The following is a 24654-nucleotide window of genomic DNA, read 5'->3' on the forward strand; positions in this document are numbered from 1 at the left end:
TCTACTCCTTTTTTTTTTTTTTTTTTTACAAAAGCAGGATGCTGACGAAAGCCTCACATGCATCTCAGGAGCACAGCGTCCCAGCAGATCAATAAGGGCTGAGTAGAAGGACATGATGGCATTGCCCATGTGCATAATTTCTCCCTCCTCCTCACTGGACCTGAAACATACAGACACACAAACACAACTCTGTCATTCAAGATAATATCCTTCTTGAATATCACAAGCCTTCATGATAGTCAGAGACTCAGGAGCCATAAACTTATATGTTCTACGAGGTAATTTGAGAAGAAAAGGAGGAGCAGGAGCAGGGGGAGCAATTTTATGAACATTTATACCAATGTTTTTGCATTATACATGATCTCCTTACAGGCCACTATGTTATACATATTGATTTTGACCCGCTCCCCAATTCCCCTCCTCACCTCAGGCAATAATAACTTTACCCATTAAAATGCATCCAGTGTGTTACGAGCCTTGCATACTAATGCGAGCATGCAGGCACCGACACTTTTGATAAACTAGCCCCAAAATTTGATCAATGTCAACGCTTCGTTCTTTTAACTTGAGGCTCTAACCTCTAGTATATCTGCATAATATTCTTTATGTTTAACCTGTGTACTAAAATGTCTCTGATTCAGTTACTTAAGACTCTGCTTCTTCTTCTTCTCCTACCTCTTCCTGCATCCAATAATTAAAGCTGTGAGAGGAAATGCATTTGCATATTCATAAATTCTGTATTTTTCCAGGAGTGAGAATGTTTTTTGTCAAAACTATGTCAGATAAATTATTCGTCAACACTGAGCATCTCTACAGTATGTGTTTTAAAACTTGTCTGGAGGAGGAACCTGACCTGGTTTAATAAAAAGGCATGTTGTATAGCGGTTACATAAAATAAATAATTTCCTCTCTAAGGACTTTCCTATTTTGGCAGGAGCCTTTTTAAATGATTTCAAATCAGATGAAAACCTTCATATTCAGAACAGAGCAATAACTTCATTTTCTTTCCTTTGTGCAGGCTTCCACAAAAGAAGTAAACTTCTATATCATCCCAGTAATGCGACTAAATAATATATCAAATTCCTACTGATATGACACAATTAAAGTGTGTAATAACTTAAGATAATGCAGCACTCAGCAACAAACTGAAACTCCCCACAAAGACACAGATAATGTGAAACTTAATCACTACTGATTGCTTTCGATCCACTGAATGGATTTTTACTGTGTCATGATGATTTAAACGCTTATTAAGAGGCTTTTCCCCCTTCACAAGAAGAGAAAGTTTTGTGAGAGAGACTGGTGTGGATTCCTACCCAGAATTGACAACAGCAGAGGGTTTGGGCAGGTCCAGAGCTGGATCCTCAGAGATCTTGATGGCCCCCTTCATGCCGGCCAGGAGACCCTGGCCTCCCTCTCCCCTCAGGGCGGGGCCGAAACACTCTGGACGCCTGATCAGCAGCTTCACCACCACGTTAGCATTTTCCTCCACGCTCTCACCTGATATTCAAATACAGCAAGGCCAGTGGAGAAAGAAAACTTTGTCATGCATTAGGTGATGATTTGAATAATCCCCAAAATGAAAGGTCAAAGTCAGCAGGAGAGCAGAAATCCTGGAAGTGCTCTGCTGAAGGACTATTTCATTTTTTATCCAGGGAAAGCTCATTAACACTCCACTCGGGTTTCTCAGTCATGGCAACTGAGCAGCAGCACAGTTGTTGGTTAAATGTCTTGTACAAGGTCACTATAGTTAGGTAGTAATGATGAAGTCTGTTTTTCATGTCTCTACCTGTCACAAAAACATTATTGTGCAAACTTAAAACGCATTGTACACAGCACTGACAAACAGACTCACAGATTATCTGAATCTATCCTCTTAATCATATTTGCCTCTACATGCAGGATTTAATGAATTTGAAATTACTTCTGAAAAGATTTCTGGAAAGTTCGGAATCCTGTAACAGCCCTCTTATTCATTTGAATGGGACAACTGGCTTACCAGGCAAAAAGTTGCCCCTGCTCTACAGCTCCATTGGCAGACAAAAATGCCTTTCAGACTCTACATTAACAGTATTTTCTTGTGCTCAGTATGGAAATTAACTTACCGTTGCAGAAGACAGCGAACCTCAAGAAGGACAGATAACGCTCTCCCTCTATGGGGTTCCAGCCCAGGTCTGGGTAACCCTTGGCAAGCAGCATGGCACAACTCTGAAGACCACAACCTGCCAGGTATGTCACCACCTACACACAGACACACACACACACAGACACACACACACACACACACAAACACACAATTATGTTTCACTCCTGGCACATGCTGTCTTTTTGTCACTCACAGTGACGACTTGAAAGTCAATTTACTAAACTGGCACACATTTGTAATAAGAAGTTAATAATAGATATGAATCTGCTGATCATTTTGCACTTCAGACTGTTTCCATTCTTCATTCTAATATGACAAAAATACTGAAATCACTGAAGCAATTTTGCTGGGTTGCTACATTTTTTAATAATGGTTTGAGGATCAATTGTGGTGAAAATGTAACAAATTCTATTGCGTCTCTGATCCTCACACAGCCTCAGTCCATTAGTCGCAGTCGAGCATGCATTGAATACCGGCCTGAGCTTTAGATTGTAGTGCTGAAGCAACAAACCTTCTCCAGATCAGGCTCCTCCAGGGCCAGGGCCAGGCCGTTGTTATCCATCACTGAAGATGCAGCGACATCCAGGGGAGTGGAGCCTCGCATGGCTTCAGAGGCTAAACACACAAACACACACACACACACACACACACACACACACACACACAGGTTAGTGTCACCAGCAAAGCCAAAAGACACTTTGTATTTGTTCCATACTAAACAACAGGGGGCAGTCTGTCTACTTTTGTTGTCTTATTATTATCCATCTCTCTCTTTGAGCCACTATAGCAGGTAGTGTTCAAGTGGCGATAAGATTGCAAATGACATACTGATGAAAAATGTTTTCGGAATATTATTCAAACATTTTACATATTTAAGGTTAAAGGAGGACAAAATATCATTTCCAAAATTTTAAGTGTACAGGACCCCTAGTGCAACTGCCCCCCAAAGCAAATCTCAGGCTGAAAGGCAAAGTAAAAAGTCAAAGAGTGCCATAAATGGCCACAAGGTAGTGCAACCGACTCTCATGTTGTGGAGCTGATGGAAGGGGGGGCACATGTGTATCTAGTACCAGCCCTGTGATTGTAATAGAAAAGCAGTTTTTTAAAAGAGTATGTTAGGTGTTGCGCTGCTGAGCAACAACAGACTTGCTCAACAGCCATCTGTTCATGTGACCCAAATTTGACTGAAACTGGTCATTGCATTGAAGAGTTAAAGCCTTTATTCTTTAAAACCCCACAAAGTGGCGCTATCTGTCTCTTGTGTTAATATTAAGAGTGGATGAATGAGGGGTGCCTGTGTACAAAGTATCAGCCCTGTAATGTTAAATAGAAAAGGATTTATTGAGAATATTATGTTAAGTCTAGTGGCACCCACTGGCAAAACTGCATCAGAATTTTTGGGCTCTCTGGGGACTCGGGGCTGCTGGTAGCGCCACCCAGTAGTGAAAATGCATGAAATTTTACAGGCTCTATCAATGTCGCTCTGAGCACTTGGGACCCAATTTTAGTTGAGATGGACCTTTGCATTGAAGAGTTAGAGCATTCTATTCTGGAAAACCCTGCCCACTCCACTTTGGTAGCAAATCATAGGAAAATGGTAACAGTGATTGATAAACAAATGTGACCGTTAAATCTGGTATGCTCTAAACAGAATACACATCAAGTTTGGTAAAGTTTGGATGAAATATAGAGGGGAAAAAAGGCTTCTAGAAAACTTCTAAATGGCGGAAAATCTTGTTAGGCACATATGGGCAGTCCCATTGCAAAAAGTTTCATATGATCCAAGGAATCCAATGAAAAAATGTGTCTTCTAGTCAGGGTAAATGGGTTATTAGCCAACAAAACATGAAACATAACTGTCTGACCACATGGTGGTGCTGTTGGTGCAATTGGTCCCTTTATGAATGCCTATAAAAAATGGCACCAAGTTTGATGACTGTGACTGACACAGCTTTAGAGAAAATGTCAGAGGCCAACTGCATCCGCATACTGTATTGGTGCAATCAGAAATGGCTAATTAACAAATAATGATGTGAAAACGGAACATCAAATTGCTATAAAAGTCAAAGCGCACTTCTTGGCCGGGCATGTCATCACTGCAAAATCGCTGGAGCAGTAGAGTGCCAAACTTTTGGGAGATGAATAAGAATAAAATGAAAGGGAATGATAAGTATGCAGAATAACAACAGCTGTGCTTTCCATCTTCAGTGCCAGCACATCTAACTATGTCCAACCTTATCATTTGAGACAATTAGTTTTGAGATAATCATTTGCTCAAAGAAAACACAAAGCCCATGTCCCATTCACACTGTGGTTTACAGAAGTGAGCTGAAATGGGAACTTATTTTTTATAGCCATTTTCTTAAGATCATGTTATACTGCCTTCATAGCCAAATGCACATTTTATGACTTATGTGCTCTGTGCTTCCTGTGTGAAAATGTTCCCAACAGGTACCATCAAAGATGAGCTGTAACTTTACTGCTCATTAGACACAGGCAGAGAGGACAAGTTCTTAGGGAGGAAAGGCAGATATAGACTGTGCTTTCAACTATTAATTCTCAGAGGACCAAGAGAAACTCTCCAGAGAGATGGTAAATCAATTAAAATAAGAAACCTATTAGGGTTATAGGGATGATTGTGACGCATGTGGCTGTATGTACTAACTTCATAAAGTGTTCTCTTCAGTCCAGCAAACTAGGAGATCCACATTTACAAAAGTGAACTTGTTATTGAAATAGAACTCTGAAAGACAATTTGTCCTTTGTGTATTCATCATTACATTTCCACAACATGAGCACTCAACTAATGTTTCACAATGAGGCATCACAAACTGGTGTTTTTTGCATTTCTCTATCTTCTCCAGACCATGTGACCCTCCTGTCTTTCCCAGGCAGGTGCTTTAGTTTACAGCAGCAACAGCAGCAGCAGCCGGAGCCCAGTGACTCATCAGTTCTGCCCTGCATGCCTAAATAACCACCGTCCCTCATTTTCCTCCCTCCCCGTGTCTATGCCATTCTTCCCTCTCTATCAGCGACCCCTTTCACTCTCATACTGTCGCCCCGGCATTTTGAATTGGAAGCTGTTATTTGTCTTCCTCACAGCTTGTCATAGTATGGGTGATAGGTTTGTACCATCACGTCAATTAACTGTGAAACTATTCCAGCAGGTAGCACCTATTGGCTCTGGTAAATATCTATCATTATTTTGGGAACAGGAAATAACTATCTTTCAGATCCTTCTGTGGCAAATGGTGGTGAAGAAATTGAAAATGTGAAGGAGTCCCATTCATCACTGCTTACCAAGCCCAACGCTGCTGTTTTCCAGCAGGTAGCTCAGGTGGTCAAACATGGCCTTCTGGTTCTGGCGGCTAATACGACAGAAGTAGCACAAGAAACGACAGCAGCTCGCCACCATTTTGGGGAAGGCGATCTCCTATGGGTGAAGAAATGAAAACAGATTTATAAAGATATGCTGGAGTCAGAGCAGCTATTAGTTTTTATATTCTGTTAGAGAGAGAGAGTGTGTATTTTTAGTGAAATCTAGAGTTTCTCCAAAGAAGTGATTGCAGGAGCTCAGGCGAAGTGTGATCCATTTAGATATGTCTGAAGGCTGCTGAGTCTTATATGTTCGGCTCTGATAACACTCTGCGACTATCAATGTGCCTATGGTGCAGTCAATCTATAAAATGTTGTTTGTGGTCACAACACATCAACTGGAAAATCATTTCACCTTCAAACCTTTTTGCATTTTAATGCTGTCATCCTCATTTTTCTAAGTTCTAGTATGGGTTCAGTCCAAGGTTCAGTCACAGCATAAATCTGAGGAGTAGTGTCATTTTGTCCATGCTGGAGATGAAAGTAAATTGCGAGAGGAATGGATAGACACCACTCTTCTTACCTCCAGCAAATTACGCTCTGCAAATATACACAGAGCGAGTTGCCCTAACTTCTCAACTTTCAATCACACCAAACGCTTCAACTCCTATAATCAGATTTATCATGGTTTTTAAAAGCCAAAGCAATTTCACCTTTAGACTTAGTTTAATCCCAGTGGAAAGTTTCTCACTAATGCTACCTCTGAAGTAATCCTGTACATGACTGGGAATCAATATTTTTATTAAAGTCTGGGTTGAAAAAAAGTTTACTGTATTCTTAAGCATTTTATTGTATGTTTATTTTATTTTTAGATGATTGTGTGAACAAAACCATGATTACAAAGGTTATTACCCAACTAAATCATGGTTTGGATATTATTCTGTACCATGCCATGACTAAAACAACATTAGAGCTGATAAAAGAGTAAATAACGTAAACCTGATATAAACTTACAAGCTATGCTTCCTGCCACTTTATATGGCCACTGTAAGTGAAGTACACATATCAAGTGGCAGTAAACTGGTCTGGAATTTATGTCTGAGACTGTGTGATCAGACGGCCAGAGTCAGATGTGACGGCCTGAATGTCTCCCTGAGGTCGGTCTGTCTGTCTGTGGTTCACTTCATGCTTGGCACTGACCCTAGCTTTAAATCACAACCATCTCTTCCAGCTTCTGTCAGCACTGCCCAAAAAGGACACACTTGAGAGACCTCCCTCTCACCCCTCTAATGCCTACTCCTTTACCTTGTTTACTCCTCTGCCCTCTTCATTACCCTTGTGGTTTTTCTGGGTATTAGATTGTTGCTCTTGGTTTATTTCACTCTCTTAAGATAAGACCCTAAGATCAATGTACTACTGAATCAATAAAGTATATGATAAACATTGGCTGTGACAATATGGCTGATTTCTAATCAGACCACAGGACACAGTGGATCTTGTAATTATCAGATCTTTTCTTGTAATTAAAAGATGATTAAAAGAAGTCTTCATTAGAGTTAGATTAAGATTAAGTTTTCCATTGTTTCTTTTTCAAAACTCAGATCAAATTCAGGAACAAAAGAGTTAATTTGATATATTTGTGTGTACATTTACCTCCATATTGAAAGAATGTTTAAGATTTGGCAAATGAGACTAGTGACCGCTGTGTTTGAAACAGAACATTTCTCATAATCAGTGACATTTAGTACTGCACACTAAACCCTGATATTTCAAGGTAATCAGATTTGACTACTTTGGGATTAAGAATGTTTTGAGGTGGCAGGAGTTGTAGTTTAGGAACATAAATTGGAGCTAAATTCCTTCGGTTGAAATGCAGGTCAAGTTTCTAACTTTTTACGAAAGGTTCCCTTATTCTTGTGTAAGTTCCTGTGGCCAAAAAGGGTCATATGAGCATATATCAACACTGGAAAGTATATTTTACCGGCATATATTGCAGGGTTAAAGAGAAAGCCAAAAGGCTGCCACTTACAAGAGGTAAATTGAGTTTAAACTACACCCACCTGTGATTTGTCTCCTCCCAGCACGTTGACCATGACCTCCATTACAGTCTCGTGCATGCCCAGCACTCTCATCAGGTTGGGATGCTGGTAGAAAACCTTGTTGTTCATGATGTCACTGGAAACACAAGAAAGTGATTTGTGTACGTTACAGTACTGTACATGGTACATCCCAACATTTTGAGACAATATAGTGTAATGTCTATGCAGGTAAGAATGCGTAATGATGAACTAATACAATAAACCCTAATCATTTCATCTTGCCATTTACATTGCCTTAAAACAAAAGAGAGGTTACAGCATTTCTTGGATTATATTTTCTTACCCAAGTCCATCAATCATGAGTTTCTCCTCTTCCGTGCCCATACGCACTGACAGCAGGGACCTGATCTGACCCAGAGACGCCAGCAGGTTAATAGCATCCATCACGGATGCGGCACTGATGGTGTAGGACTTTTTCATAGCCCGAAGCAGCTCCCCGATGCCGTCGTACTGCCTCCTCAGCAGGCTGAACATCACTCTGACCAGCTCTGGGTCCTGGATGTGAGACTCCTGGGCCCAGGTAGTTATAGTCTGAGAGATCAGCTCCTTCAGGTTAGCTGGAGAAGTGAAAATTCAACACCCACGCAATGAATAATGGTACAAAGGGTCATTAAGATCATGATAACCATCACTGAATAGAAAGTGTGTTCCTGTCTGTCTTGAAATGTTTCAGTACTATTTGGATATAAAGAGTGCAGCCGCACAGGTAGCAAAAGTAGTGTAGCTGATGGATTTTATACAACTGATGATAACACAGATGTATTTATCAGAATAGATCTGACAGAGATAGTCACTTAATCTTCGACAAACTGGAAAGAAAATCCTCTCATCTGATAATAACTTAAAGAAAAATATCCTTATCTTGGTGAAGACACAAAATAAAACATAAGATAGAAATAGAAACTGTCTCTTAAACCGCATCTGGTGCTCTGTGTGGATCAAACAGGACTCCCCAATGAGATATGTTATATTCCTTTAAATTTCCTTATCTTATTCCTATGCTACTATAAAATGTGAAGCCATGATGATTAGTTGATCGATTAGTTGATTAAATTAATTGGCAACTATTTTTAAAGCAGGAAGGCTGAATATTGTCTGGCTTCACCTGCTCAGATGAGAAGATTTTTTGGTTATATTTTAGGTACAGTATATAGGTTATAGGATAAAGGTTTTGGACTGTTGCTTGGACAAAACAATCAAATTGATTAAAAAAAAAAAGACAAATCATATTACACCATTTCTTCATCCGTGCATTTGAAATGAAATCTTTCTGTCTTCCAGTATTGCTATTTAGAAATATTTTAATTAAAAAATGAATCATGATTAAGCAGCCTCAAACAGCATCATTCTGCTATTTCTACCAAACAGGATCTCACTGAAGTTCTGTAGGGAAGAGCAAGCACCAAACTGCATTTCTAGTGGATTGTTCTCTGTGCCTCTGCACTAACAATATTCTGTTGTGCAAAAATATCACAGATTTACAACAGGTGTCCAACAGTGAAACCAGGATAAATAATGCTTCTGAGGCTGCAGTCCTATTGTGTTTATTTTTACTGTAGATAAGTCAGACCTCTGCAGCTGAGCTCTATTTCATCCTATTTATGAATCAAGGCAACACAAACACACATTAGAAGACAACGCCATACAAGAATGTTAGAAAAGGCTCAAATCTGTGGAATCGCTGTGTGAAAACAACAGAATCAACATCAGACTAGCCTGTCAAGTCTCATTATAATGCAAAACAAAATATCATTTTCTGTGTATAAGAACAAAGTGCTGAGACCAGCTCATACTATAAGGTCTCCTCCAGGACCAAGAATGTGCCAATTTACATCTTCAAACAGTGGCTCACAGTCTATTAACTCAGACTAAGCAGGGAGAAAATGTACAGACACCACAGTGAAGTGAGACAGCACAAGCCTTGACAACTACAGTGTGTTTTTATCCTGCTGTATTTGCACAAGGGGAAGCCTGGTTAAGTTTTCACTCAGTATTATAGTATTATTTTACAGCCATGAGGTACAACTTCTGTATTCTTTCTGAAGCTGCTGGGTTCAAAGGATATTTCAGTGGTAGTCTCTGATTTTAAAGAAGCAACGCAATTAATCAATTAACTGTTAGGTCCAGAAGATGTCATCGCTATTTCATGAAGCCCAAGATGACATCTTCAATCACTAGTTCAAAATCCAGAGACATACAGTTCATTATCACATAGTAAAGAGAAAGAAAACACCAAATCCCCATGATTAAAGAAGGTGAAACTAGGTAATGTTTGGAATTTCTGCTTACAAAAGCAGTTGGTCAATATTTCCCTATATAATAGACTAATTGATTATTCATTCCAGCTCTAAACACGAATAATTCATGATCTACTTACAATAACAGCTGTTTACATTTCAGGACAAAGTCAAGTCATAATGCTTTAAGTACTTTGAGCCTTTACCATCTTGGGCTAACAAATCATACATTTTAAACGTTATCAGAAGCCTTGGATCAGCTCCATTACTGCCTGCAGACCTATGGTCATTACGTTTCCAGTTTTACATTTCAGCCATTTAATCAGACCACACAGTTAGAAATAACGCATAAAATCTGAAAAAGGTAGAGACACTTAAATTTATATATCACCTACGTGACAATAATCCAAGCAGGAGCTCAAGAGGTACCACAACAGTGCCAAAGCGGAAGAATAAGTTCAACTTTTTGAGCTATATCCAGGAAAATGTTGTATTATCAGCAAAGTATATGCATAACTAAGCAAAAAGAAAAAGAGCTTGGATCAGACATAAAGCCAAGTATAAGTACAATATACTGTAAGTATCTTTATTCATGCCAGGAGAAGGGAAAGATCCTGTGAGTTATAGTTATAGTTATGCTTATTCTGCTGCTTTTGTAATTTGACTTGGTGACTCAACCATAATTGTGTGCTGGTCATCATGTACACTGACGACACTGTGATTTATATGTCAGGAGATAATGCTTCAATGCTGTTGCAGATTCATTGAAAGTGTACATTGAAGTACAAATGTATCTGACAAGTTTGATACCTTGAGTCTGGAAATGTAGTTTGATCAGTCAAAATATAATAAAATTCAAATAAACAAATAAGCATTATAATAAAAAGGTGCTTTTACACAGTATCCACTTATCAAACTGGAATTTATGTGATAATATGATGCTGTAAAACAGTCCTGATCACTGCTCTTCTTCCCCAATTCCAGCTCAGGGTTAGAAGACAGTGATTGATTATTTTAGCAAAATGCAGCTACCACTACATTTAAAAAAAAAAAGTTTTCCTTTCTGCAACAACTTCACTATGACTTATAAGGTAAGAGTATAATTAACTTTTGTCTGTCCTTCAAAACATTTAGACTCCAGAGGGAGAACCTTGCAATTGAAAGTCTATGAAGACACAGCTGTGGGGTAAGTTCCCCTGACACTTTAAAAACACTTTAATGTTTATACTCTGCCTCTCTCATATATTCCATCCACTTTTACAGCAGTGAAATTGCTCAAACTCAGATAGTGAAAGTGGACAAATTGACATCAGATGAAAAATAAAATCTAACCCACAGTGCGTGAAGTTTGGATGAGGCTTTGTCCTGCGTCTTAAGGTCTCATCAAATTTTAATCTTAGCGATGACAAGCAACAATTACACAAGCCACAACTGCAGATGAACTCGGTGACTTTGAGTGATAAATGCAGAGGCTTCAGCTAAATGCTGCACCACCACTTCAAAATGATAACATTGCTATTCCAAAGCTATCGCTGAACTCAGAGTGTTTAAGTCAAACAGTCCAACATCTGTAGCAAACAAAAGGTCGAATTCGAGCAGACTCCTAATGAGAGACGGAACAGATTCAAACACATGGAGCCAGATGCCCTGAAGATGAATGTCCCGCAGCTTCACATCTGCTCTGCATCATATCTACCAGTAGCTCACATCGAAGTCATCACCAACACCAAACCTGTCCTGTCTGCAAGCTAATGTGAAAATTACCACACACACACAATATGTTGTTATTAATAAACACTTTTACAGTTAAAATACATTTCTTCAGCATTAGCTGTTACATTGTGTAATCACCCCTTTATTTTCATTGTTAGTGGTGCAGTCTGCCAGTCCTGTAACTGGATTAAAATTGCCAGCCCACACACTAGGGGTTCACAGAAAACAACGCATGCATGTAATCCAGTGTTACTGTTTTAAATTTTATATCAGCCTCGCAGGTTAACTGTGAGCTTCCAGAGTGAGCTGTCTTGTAAAGAGCTGCAGACGAAAAGACTGTACACCTCCAGCTCCTCAGCAAGGTAAACAAACTCCTGTTAGTAGTTTTCATCTTACAGCAGAGCTCAGTACTTTCACTGTGTGCAGCATGAAATCAGATCATAGTTATTGACTGACTATGAAAAGAAATTGAGTTTATTTGGTAGGCTGTAAACAGACACATCAGTCGCTCTTCTGTTGTGGTTCTGACAAAGCACCTGTTCAAAGAGTGTTTGCTGTAGTACTGAACTGTACTTGTGATTATAGTATGTGTGCTTTGTCTCTATTGATTTCCTATTCTGAAACAAAATCAGAAAAATCTTTATCCTTCATATAGCGAGTGAAATACGAAAAATCTGGTTTCCATTACTACAAAATGCAGCATTTGGGTGATTTTTAATTATCTTTGTTATCAAAAGGTGAACTGGAGGAATCCATGTACCTTCGTTTCAATCAATTTGAGGGACTAATAAGGGACTGAAAAAAACAAAGAAATCCCATACTCGTCCCATACTCCAAGTGACATCATGGGGGAACGTAGGGATTCATGCCGCAGACCAGCATGTTTTATATTTTTATGAGTTATCAAAAGCTTGTGGTCTCTAATGCCTGAGTGTTGCATTTGAACTGTTTATCACCTCATATGTCTGCAAGTTGTCTGCATAGATCACCACTTCAATGCATTTGGCAGACAGTAATTACATCACTTGACTTAGTCATCCCTGCAGCTCTTTTAGCAGACAATGCATGGCTCCATGAACCAGACAGATCAACACCACGTGTGTCAACAGGTTCTGTTAATATGCAGGTTAGCTTACGGGGGTTTTATTCTTTTTCCATCTGACAGAATAATTATTTTAGCAGACATATTTCAACCAAATAATCAATCCATACTTCTCTTACTGTAGCAGTGGAAGAAAACTCTCTGGTTTGAGAAATTACATGAGCGTCCGTAGGCTATTAAACTTGATAAAATAGGTGGGAGATTAACCTGCATATAGGCAGACCACTCTTGTACTGTACTGTGCGGGCATTCTGTGCTTCCATGTAACTGAACTGTTTGATGTAGTAGCTGTTGTTAATAATGTTGAAGGGTTAGCATTAATATCAGCCTTAGTTAGGGGAACCCTTTTCAAAAAAATGTTTAAAGGTGACTGTAAAAAACCAAAAGCTCAAGTCTTTTTATAAATTCTATTTTGTGTCAGAAAATGCTTTGATACCCATTTCTTTCAGATTGAGTGACAAAGCCCCATTTTTCATTTTCCAATTCTTGTTTCACAGTAGGAAATCGATCATTACAAAAGGTACACAGATTGGTGACCAGTGCAACAACAGGTGTCACCACATCAACCAGGACTGAAATGAATAATGGAGTGCTGAATCAATTTTCTGCAGAGACAGGAACACTGAGTTGGCCATGCTGTAACTTTTATAAAATATTAAGTTTTGGGGTTTTTTTTTGTTGCTTCGTTTCCTTTTTTGTGGTATTTGTGGCACCACTAGTCTGAAGCTTTAAAGATAATACTGTTTTAAAACTGAAACAAAACTGAAAAAACCTCTCAAAATGCAGATGGTGTATATGAAGCAGCTACTGCACGCTGGTTTATGGGTACATAAAATGAATTATAATTTACAAGCGCTACATGGTGATCACCATAAGGCAATCTACCTCCATTACACACAAAATGTTATCAGGTGTTCTAAAACCAATTTAAATTGTTGCAACATCTGGTATAATCCACTCATAATCCACATAATCTACATGCTCCTTGAAAGAGTTTAAGACTAAGACTCAGACGCAGCTGTCACCGGCACACAAAACATGGAGCTGCTCCACTGAAAATGAATAGAGCACTGATTCTGAAGATGACTTAACATTCTGTTAGCTTTTCTGTGTTAGTGCTAATAGCTCGGAAACTGTAAGACATTATTCTTTATAAAATCACCCTGCCACAGTGCTCCTCCACAGCCTGAAAAGCTCTGTGCTTGCAGCTGTATTGGGAATGTGATCATTCTTATTCTAGTAGATTTAGATTTAAGGAACAAACCTTATTCATAAGAACCATTTTCTTTGTTACAGGAATTAGCCATAACTAGGGATATTATTTTCTCCATTCATCATTTGATCTGTGTGAAAAATGACATTCCAGCAAAGTTCAAGGTGATGTCATCAAGTTATTTCTTTTATCAGCTAAAATCACAACAATATTCAGATCACTATCACAGAAGACAAACTTAAGTGACAAATCCTCACATTTAAAAAGCTGAAACAATTTAATATTTAGTATTAACTCAATAATCAAACATCTAAATTGTGTCAGATCATTGCAGCATTTGTATATTTTTGTAACAGTGAACGATGAATTTACTGTAACTAATTAAGTGTTTAGATTGATTTAGTGTTATTCTGATTATACATTAGGTTGCATTATCTTAAATATACAGATAAGACATTTAAATAACATTCACTGGTTTCATAATTGACAGCATAATAGACTGTAAACTCAGCTTATTTCCTCCACTAGTCATTTGTTTCAATATGATCTGAATAGGATGGAGAAAATGTAATACAGGTCTCTCAGAATCATATTGAATCACATCATCTGTCCACTTATAAAGCTTTTCAATAATGCAGGCTAGGTGTGGGAAGCTGGAGTAGGGCATTAACATTTATAGCAGAGAGTCTTGCAAAGGCTGTCCATTAGCCTTTCATTATTTGAAGCAGAACATACACCGTGCTCTCAGCCAAAAGCATTAGAAAAGAATATTAAAGCTACTGACCCAAAGCTGAAGCAAAGACCATGTCAAACTAGTCCCATGGCAGTGTCTTATGTTCTGTAGTATTTATATTGATTAAATCCATATGACAGATAAGGAACATCAAAGGTAATATAACATATACAGTACAGGGAGTTGAATTAAAAAGGTTTTCAGATGGCTTATGGCTTTTCCTGCAAACCTTTTGATATTAAGTAGATGCTGATAAAGATGGTGTGCAACAAAGCTGAAATCCTGTGTAACTGTTACTCAGCACCAAGATGAAAGTTAGTCTGACTTCACTGCTACAGCAATCTGCATCACTGAATGAAATCAGGATCCTCACACGTCAGTTTAAAAGTCACAAACCTGAGTTCATTTACCCTTAAGAACATGTTATCATGTTATGTTGTTAATACTTTCATGTGGTTTGGCACTTTACTTATGTTATGTATGTATGTATGTATGTATGTTGTTTCTCCAGCGTTTCTCATTTCGAAATGAGATACATGTTTCATATATATTTATAGTCTTTGCACTGGTGTGAATTCCTCCATCTCTTAGACATGATCTAATGCGTCTGAATTAGTTCAGTTTAATTGAAACGCTATGCTGTGAGATCCTCAGAAACTCTGCTAACTACTAAGCAGTTAGGCAAACCTTAATCCTGTTTTTTTTTTAAAATGACTTACTGGGAGCAGCCTGTTCCTGCTCTGTGGGGTCCACCTCCGCCTTCTGGGGTGGGCCCTTGATCTTATACACCAAAGACAGAAGACGTCCTTTTATTGAAGTGTCCTGCTCTTCTTCTTCCTCTTCCACTGGAATTCCTGCAAGGGGGAAAGACATTTGTGTCAGACAATCTGAATTTCGACCTTCGGGTTCAATCATTTAAAAAGTAGCTAAGTTGGAACTCAGTCATTTTGTGTGACAAAATACTTCACCTTAACTGAACCATAAGCAGCATGTGTGAACATCTGTGAGCAGTCATGAGCAATATTTACACAAGAAGAGTACATAATGTATTGAGGAAGCAGTTGGACTCTACCACAGTGCAGTCGCAATTCTTCGTGGAAGCCGACAAGTTCATCTTGGATGTCCTCGGGACAGGGGCAGTCGTCCCCTGTACTGAAATTCAACAGGATGTTGATCTGCAGGAAACAGACAAACAGAACAATGCAGTTAGAAGAGGAAAGGGATTACACAAAAAAAGTTTTAGGGAGCTGTTGAAGTAGAAGAATGGATAAATAAGCTCAAAAACACACAGGCGTGAGATAATGGATGAAAGAAGAATGGCATATAGAGCAGTACAAAGACAGAGGACGACACCAATTACTATTCTGAATCACGCTCAATAGCAGAATTACTCATGTAGAGTCCCGAAATGAGGTCTCACATGGGCTTCTCAGATTATATCAGTCTGATCAATGCAGAAAGATAGTCTGAAGCACTTTACATCAAGTCTAGGGACAAGAGAACATAAAAACCTTTAAAGCAATTCCTCATCATGGGACACAGTGTTTAGGTTTAATCATAAGGTTTCCTAAATGGTTACAAATACTGTCTGCTGTCTCTCGCAAGCTAACTATAAAACAGGCTAAATATAAATGAGATGCTTACTCAGGCTAAGCAAATGGTGACTCCAGTTTAGGCTATTTTGAAGTCTATTTCTGGCAGGGATTTTTAATAAACTGTGGAAGGAACATACAGCGATACAGCGTACACCTGCTGCTGACCACTACTACTTATTTTTCAAGGATCACAGTGTAGCTTCAGGCTTGCGCTTATCTGCAAGGCTTAATAACTCAGTGGAAGTGCAATTAAACACTTTAAACATGAAAGCGTTGCAGTCCTTGCAGAGTTTAACGTCGGCTTGCCTTTTTTTACGATGCTGCTTTGTTGTGCGGAAGAGTGCTATACTCGGCACAAAAGCAAGTGATTTGAAAGAGAAATAAAACAGAATAGAAACGACTGGAACTTTTTAGCTACTGGGCAGGAAGAATAATGTTATACCTCTCCCTCCCCTCCCCTCTTTGGCTTCGGGACACACACAGAGAGAAATGGGTGTTAAATGAGGCCTAATCATTAGGTACAACGATCTGAGCCTCTGGCACGCCAGTGTGCTGATGCAGTTCTTACACACTGAGCTGAAAATCAGTGAATGCATGTGGTGTGAGGGAGGGCACAGCTGAGACCTGATTACCACTGCTTCACCACAGGGTCATGGCCATTGTGTTTCTAGGCCATTTCGATAATAAAATAATAAAAAACAAATTTACAAAACAAAAAATAGTTATTTACAGCAGCACAGGTCCATAAAATGATCATTTCGAACTGATTTGGCTGACCAACATCCAAAAAATACTGAGTTTAATGTCATAGAAGATAAAGAAAATTTATTCACATTTAAGAAGCAGAAATTAGTGAATGAATTTAGGCCTTTTTGGTTCATAATTATCAAAACCACTGTTGAATAATAACGTTTTTGTCAGTCGACTAATTGAATAATCAAGCTAATCCTTTCAGCCATAATACACAACACACAATGCTGTCATTTCCTTAAGCATGAGTTTAACTTAATATTAGCGCCATACGTGCTCGTCACTATCATTCACTCCCATTTATGGACCCCAAAGGGAGAGCACCATGGATCCAAATAAACAATAAGAGTAACACAGTCCAGTCTGGTGCACCGAAACCTGAGTCTGACCTCTTTGAGAAACCAATTGCTTCAACATCTGTTGTGAGAGTGAGTCAACCCTGAGAGGAATATTTTGGTCTGAAAGGGTCAGATACCACAGACTGCTCTGGGTTGATTTATCTTCTGGTTAAACTAGTACTGTTCATCTAACTGAGCTGACTTTTGAACTTATTTGCTCTTTTATAATTAGTTTTATGTAGTAATCTGCTCTGAACCTTGCAAAGCATTAAGCAACTCTAACCCTAACCCTAACCCTAACCCTTCAGATTGGTGGATTGGTGGACTGGTGGACTGAGGTTGAGTGTCTCCAGGTCATTATAATGCAGTGTGACCTGTAAACTTACTAGAAGACTAAATACACTAAACAAGGGCTTCTCAAGTCTCAGCCCTGACCAAACCAAACCATGTGTCACTTATCATATAATATATGGATATGTTTCATTGCAGGTGTGCTCACATACTCACAGAGCTGCTTGTGTTTGCCAGTCACATACTGTTTACTGTCAGTTTCTTTGTGTGCTCACTCCAGTCTAATTACATTGTTACCATGATAACCGGTTGTGACTATCTGTCGGTGAATGCAATATTGTTCTCAAAAGTTTGTAAAAAGAATGAAACGTTGATTAAGAGACAGACCAGAGAAAGCGACTGTCTTTTGTTGGGCATGTGCACTTTTAGTTGAGTTATATGATTGATGTGATATGATATACTGTTACTATTTGGTAAGTAAAACGGACAGCGAGTGTTTATAATGGGTACTGCAGCCTACATGTCCATTTTGTTTGTTTCCATGGCTGCAGCACACTGTGTTTGTGTGCCAATGATTCATACCTGGCAAACCTTGGCTTTCGTAATGGGCGTCAACCTGATCTCACAGAAATACGCTAAATGACCACAACCTCTTAACACCACATTACACGCTGATGGCATGACATGTATTAAAATAACGACCAGAACCACAAGCAGGTTGACTGGGCAGTGGGCAGAATCAAACAGGCCAAAACAAAACCAGACGTTCTGACTCAGAATGAACATTTTAAAAAAGGAGAATACTGGCTGTAACAGACTCAGAAAAATGAGTATTTCAACTTGGCTTGTTTAATTAACCTCTGATAACATATAGCAGTTTTATTAATACACTTAGTAAAGTAAACATATTACGTATTGGTCCTTTAAACCTATTAATAAATCAGATTTATATGACACTGTTATTTTCAGAAAACAACTCAAAACACATCTGTTTCGGCAGGCATTTGTGTAACCTTTGGCTTCATCTTTATTTGAATTTTAATCTATTATTATTTTTTGTTTCTGTTTCATATATATGAGAATGTGTCTATCTATGTATATAGTGTCATTGTGTGTGTCTGTTGTGTGTGCACTGCTGTAATATCTTTTTATATTCTCTCTTGTAAAGCACTTTGTGACATTCGTCTGTGAAAAGTGCTATATAAATACATTTTATTACTATAATCATTATGATTATGCTCTGAGGCAGAAGATGGAAGAAGAGAAAGAAATCTTTTCCAGGCAGCTTTTGTAAACTAATATGTATATGGGAACATTTGAGATGTTGTGATGATATGATAGGCTGGCACTGTGACAGACCTCTGGCTTTGTAAAAATCCTTAATAAAATATATCACTTCATAAACCATTCAGTAAGTCTGCTCTATGCTGTAAACGTCACCTTTGGGAGTAATAATCATTTTCTAATCTTTAATACAGGCGCATTGACTTTCACTGCACAATCAACTCACTCTGAAGTTCAGTTTAGCCTTATACATGGCACAATTTACCCTGTGGGAATACCAGCTGAAAATAAAGTTTAGGAACAACCGAAAACTAAACAAAGGCATTTAAAAACTACAAACCCTCTGCGCTCCAGTCTTTGCCAAGGTCATTAAAAAAAAATGTTCACCCCAAGGCTAAAGCGATTATTCTGGGGTTTTTGTTCCACTACAATACTCCAACAACCTTGATCATACATTATATTTCAAAAAACAGGATGTAAACAATTCCTCACCCGCTGCCTGCCTCAAATCGGCGGTATGGTACAGTACCTGCTCCTGCGGGGGGGAACGAAACTCTTTGGTCTTCTTGGCGGTGACGGCGGCAGACATGTTGAGCGCCTGCATGAGCTCGTTGTAGCGGTACTTCTGGTTAAACTGCAGCTTGGACACAAAGTTGTCGGCGAAGGCGGCGATGGCCTCGATGCGGTGCTTCAGCTCGCAGTCGCAGAAGTAGTGCAGCAGCTCGCACATCTGGAAAGAAACAGAAGCTCAATGGTGAAACAGAATATTCAGAACAGAAGATTCAGAATTAAAAGTTTCATTTCTCTTTCTTCTTATGTATTGTTTGATGTGGTTTCTGTATAACTGATCATTTTTCATCATCAAATCATTAAAAGTTGTGTGAGTTGAAATGCCACCACACAGAGATTATATGCCTCCATCTTCACAATGCATGGATTAAAAGCTGTGTTGATTAAGTTTTAATGTTTATTGCACTGGGAACTGGTTGTCAATGGAAGGAACATTAGTATTCAAACACTGCACTTTCCTTCAGCACTCATGCGTTGACTCCTCAGTGAGAGATAAATCATAAAAGCTCTGAAACGCTGACAAATGAGGAATGACTGCACAAAACTGGATCACGGCAAATAAGATGGCTAAAATTAAAATTTAATTAAAACCTCGAGAGAGAAATTGATGGATTTGGTCTTGTGCATCTATTTTCAGTCTCACATTTAAAATCGCTAAAATGTGCATTAGTGATTTTCAGGATTATTTTCATCACCTGGCGTTTGACGGACTCGGGCAATGACTTCTCCAGCAGACCTTTAACGGGTGGTTTACTCTCCTTCGTCTCCTCCTCTCCGGCCTCCACGGCTTTCTCCTCGTTCTTGCTCACCTCCTCCTTCTCCCCGGACACAGACCCTTCGTCCCCCTTCGCCTCCTTCTCTTTGTTGTCACCGAACACGTTGGGGTCAATCAGGAGGAGGATCAATCTCACCTCATCGCTGGTTAGGACCCCCATGATTAACAGCGTTCCGATCAGTTTGAGAATGGGGACGAACTGGTACTCCACTTTTCCGCCCACCGGGTCTCGGATGTGGACGCCTCCGCCCTGCACGGCCTCTGTGAGCATGCTGATGGCTTTCTCCTTCAGGATGACCAATGGGATCTGGGGGCTGTAGAGGTACTGCGGACGCTTGGTGCTGATGATGCCGACGGGGGAGAAGTTGACCCGAGGTTTCAGGGAGGTGCTCAGACCGACGCCAGGCAAAGAATGCTGCTTGGACTCATCGGAGAACAGCTTGATGGAGCATGTCTCTTCTGTCACGGGGATGATGAACTCGTTGTTCATCATTAGGCGAGCCTCCTTAGCTGTCTCAAGATGGATGCTGGAAACGAGAGTGAGAATAAGTTTGATTATTGCGTCGGCCATTATCAGGAAATATATTTTTCAGGTTGGAGGTTTAAAATTTGCCTTCCTTAACTGGTATAAATGTGCAGTTAGTTCGATTTCTATCCCGAGCAGACAATCAGCACAATATATCTATGGGAGGTGGCAGGTTGTTTATCAATACCAATGACTCAGTGATTACCTGGCTATCTGCTGAGATGCTCTTAATAGCTTAAAGTTAGTGTCTTAAAACAAAACTTCCCAACCACAGGAATTTAAACATGATCTTGACTTTGCAATATACATGATTTACTCCAAATGTGTCTGTGTGAGGTTCAAATTGAGAACGTATTGACCTTATGTGGAAAAAAAGATACATTCAACTAGTCTGAATGTGTGTGGGCAATGCAAATACATCACAGAGGCAAAATTAAGATTTATATGACAACTATACTCTGTGGTTTTGTGCTCGGCTCCATCACTTTACCAGTTAATGGTGTTAAAGTAGAAGTTTCAATAAGTTATAAATGTATCATGGATCATCATTAGATTGTCTGATGACAAAAAAAATGATTGTAAACTTTTTTCTTTCAATGCAACAAAGTTAAAGTTGTTAAATATATCACTTGGGACATTATAGACTTCCTTTTTGTATCACTGACAGCAGCCATCAAAATGTATTATCTGATTATCTGTTATATTTCAACCCATTATCTCAGTGTAGCAAACTGACCTGATAAGGACATCGTAGAAGCCCTCCCTCAACATGCCAGAAAGGTACTGGTTGTCGATGGTGTAGAGCAGCTGTGATTGGTCCAAATGGCTGCAGAGGGCGTGAGCTACGCGGGTGTTTCCCAGGGCGCACAGGGCACAGTATAGCTTCAAAGTGTGGTAATGGAACTTCCTCAGGCTTTCAAGCTCAGATAACTCCAGGATGTCCAAACACCTGGAAAAAGACAGAAAAAAGGGCGTATAAAGGAGGAGTTAAAACAGGCAGAATTGTAAAGGTGACAACAGATGTTCATATCTGGTCATTTTAACCATAAGCAGTCGATTAAACAATCTTGACTCAAGAGCTATTTACTTTCCTATATTGTTATTTTTTGTTACATCATATATTGATATCATAATATAAAATTACATACACCATGGTAAGATTATTATCCATATTTCCCGCTTCTAAAAGGAACCATCTTCATTAATGTTGAAATAAGAGTGCTGCACCAACTCATCAAGCTGGCATAAGGTGAATTTTCTCAACATTCAATAGCACCCCCCCTCCCCCTCCCATTACAATAAGGTAAAAGGGAATAAAAAAACATCAAAATTAAAAACTTTTTTGAAATATTGTGTGCCATCGAGAGAGTTCATAGGAAATTTGATCTAAAATATTCACAACAGTTGCACAAACATCATTATTTGTGTGAGGTAAAGACTATTTATCTTCGTAACTATGCTGCTGCACAGTTTCATTAATTACCATTGTATTTGATAGATTGCTTTTTTGTGGAAGAATGTGCATGAGATATCTGAACCACTTATTAATCATAATTGTAATGGCAACAAAGCAGCGTTGAGTGATTACACAGTGATGACCTGCAACAACCAAACAATATAAATAACAATAGAGGGCAGAGCTTGTCACATTATATGCATCATTTAAATCATACAAGTGTGTCTTTATGTAATACTGTAAGCCCAAGGCTCTCCTTTCTCTATCCTCCTTGTTGCAGACCTGTTCTCCTCAGGTATGTGCACGGCCATTATCTGCAGCGGTTCCAGACATTGGACCACCCAGCCGTGCCTCTCGCTGACTCGAGCTGTCTCCACGTTGAGGAAGGTGTTCGGCATCCGGCTCCAAAGCACGGCCATGATGGTCTGCACGTCCAGTCGCAGAGGGCACTGCGGCACCGGGTTCCTCTGCTCGCTTTTAAATATAGCAGAGGAGAGCGGCATGGCATCCTGGGAACAGAGGAGGGGAATAATGTGATAAGGAAAGACAAACAAAAACAATTAGATTTCCTGTTTTCATATTCAGCTCACTGTGATAAATGATTTGATTGTAAAATATCCTGTAAGTGACCTAAATATGTAATGCTTTCAGTAAAGTTTGAAGACCCTGAGGGGTACTTGAACAAATAGTGAAGAGTTTTTTCTCACAATAACTATTCTTACAATTAGAACTTCATCAATACTGGATGTTTGGGGCCAATGCCAACACAAATTATATATAATCAAATATTTATATAAACACACTTTCTTTTTCAAATGTGATTAACAAACAATAAGATATGTAATTGAGGCTGTGATGTTTTACAGTTTAAGAATAAACTTAATTTTTATAAAATGATATCAGTGCTGTGAAACAGTAAACTTAAAAATAATTAAATACACATAAAATGTGGCCTATATATCTTTTAAAAACAATATTGGCACATATCGGACAGCATCAACACTGATATCTGTGATGGGTCAATATCGGCCGTTTATATTGGTTGAACGATATACCGGTCAGGCTCTACTTACAATATCCCAAGTAGTGTGGTGTATATATAAAAATATGTATTTTGGTCTTAATTTAATTCTAACTACCAATACTCCATTACATTATTAATAATATTAAAAACCTTTGTCCAAAGTGGGTTCTGCTGACCAGTGTGTAACTCTTCATAGATAAATAATGTGAGAAGCTTGTGTTCTATATCATTGTGATAATCTATTAAATACTGTGTGTGAGAGTTTTTCTTTACAGCTCTGGCACCAGAGCTTGAGCAATTAAGCACTTGGACAATTTGAAAAAAAATGTGAAAAATTTTAGATGTGCTCTGGTAATACCAAGATCAACTACCATGCATCATATCATGTTCAAGAATTGCTTTGTATTTGATTCGGAAAGACTAACCTTGATCTTGACAAATTCAAACTGGAAGAGGTTTGAACTGGTGGGGCGTACAAACACTGCGGGGAACAGCTTGGTATTTGGCTCCACCTGAAAATAAACATAGTTAAGCCACAGACATCAATCCTACCTGCTGTACGGTTATGGTAGCAATACACTAATATGCTGAAACATTACTGAGAGGAGATTAACAGTCAGATCCGTCTTAAAATCAGGTTTAAGCCTGTGATAATTGCTTTTCTTTAATGCAGTCCTGACAATCAGCACTGAGCTCCTCTGTTTATCCGTTTCTGATTTAACACATCTCACAAAGCATTTAATCTCTACACCCATGATTTAGCTGGTGTTTTACAAAGCAGTTCAATGGTTTTAGTCGGTGTATCAATGACAGGCACCAGAGGCAAAAGGTAAACACAAAAGACCCACCAGAGCTCTAATACAAAAACAGCTTTTCATCAAGGTAAAAGCTAGTTGATTCCCTTAGAGGGCTTTCCCTTTTAAAAATGCCAGTTCACGACTGAAGCGAGGAGTGAAAAAAATAAAAAAAAAGGAGGAGAAAAGGGTGGGATGCTAATAAAGAGATAAAGCAGGAGAAAGATTTAGGTGATGGAAGCTTCTCCGGGCACCATTTCGATGTCTAAGTCAGGTATTCAATATGATGCATTAAAACGCTGAGACCAGTGAGGCGAGGCGAGGATTACTGAGCAGATGTCTGTCTTTGTTACGGCACTGGCATTGAAAGCAGATGAGAATTCAGCTGTAATTTCCTAACTTCCATTCTACTGGTCTAATTTACTGCAGTGCAAATTTGTTTACATTACCTGAAGGGAAGATGGATCTTTTGAGTGCGTGTGGATAATACAAATATATATCTGCGTCACACAACAGAAAAAACTCAATGTCCAAATGTAATAGTTCTGGAGGCAGGTGTTGAGGGTTGTAACCCAAATATTAACTCCTTTTTCTTTTTGCTGTTTGAATAATAATGGAACAATTGAAAAGCCTTTTTTTGGCATACAGTGGAGAAATATTCTATATTCATCACAAGAGAGAAGAATAATGACA

The 24654-nt window shown here is 38.9% G+C and overlaps 1 protein-coding gene across 1 annotated transcript in view; it reads right to left on the reverse strand.

Annotated features, from left to right (window-relative positions):
• ryr3 (ryanodine receptor 3) overlaps window positions 1-24654 on the reverse strand; it is a 102293-nt gene that overhangs the window by 34995 nt on the left and 42644 nt on the right. The window contains exons 35-48 of the mRNA XM_053336721.1: window positions 23593-23679; window positions 22426-22652; window positions 21424-21636; window positions 20082-20688; window positions 19346-19546; window positions 15631-15733; window positions 15278-15412; window positions 7844-8117; window positions 7522-7636; window positions 5447-5579; window positions 2658-2761; window positions 2106-2241; window positions 1317-1500; window positions 58-160 (exon numbers count right to left, since the gene is read on the reverse strand). Coding sequence (XP_053192696.1) covers window positions 58-160; window positions 1317-1500; window positions 2106-2241; window positions 2658-2761; window positions 5447-5579; window positions 7522-7636; window positions 7844-8117; window positions 15278-15412; window positions 15631-15733; window positions 19346-19546; window positions 20082-20688; window positions 21424-21636; window positions 22426-22652; window positions 23593-23679 — 2622 coding nt within the window. The remainder of the gene's footprint in view (window positions 1-57; window positions 161-1316; window positions 1501-2105; window positions 2242-2657; window positions 2762-5446; window positions 5580-7521; window positions 7637-7843; window positions 8118-15277; window positions 15413-15630; window positions 15734-19345; window positions 19547-20081; window positions 20689-21423; window positions 21637-22425; window positions 22653-23592; window positions 23680-24654) is intronic.

Source organism: Scomber japonicus, chromosome 17 (genome assembly GCF_027409825.1).
Source record: "Scomber japonicus isolate fScoJap1 chromosome 17, fScoJap1.pri, whole genome shotgun sequence".
In the NCBI taxonomy this organism is placed as follows: Eukaryota; Metazoa; Chordata; class Actinopteri; order Scombriformes; family Scombridae; genus Scomber; species Scomber japonicus.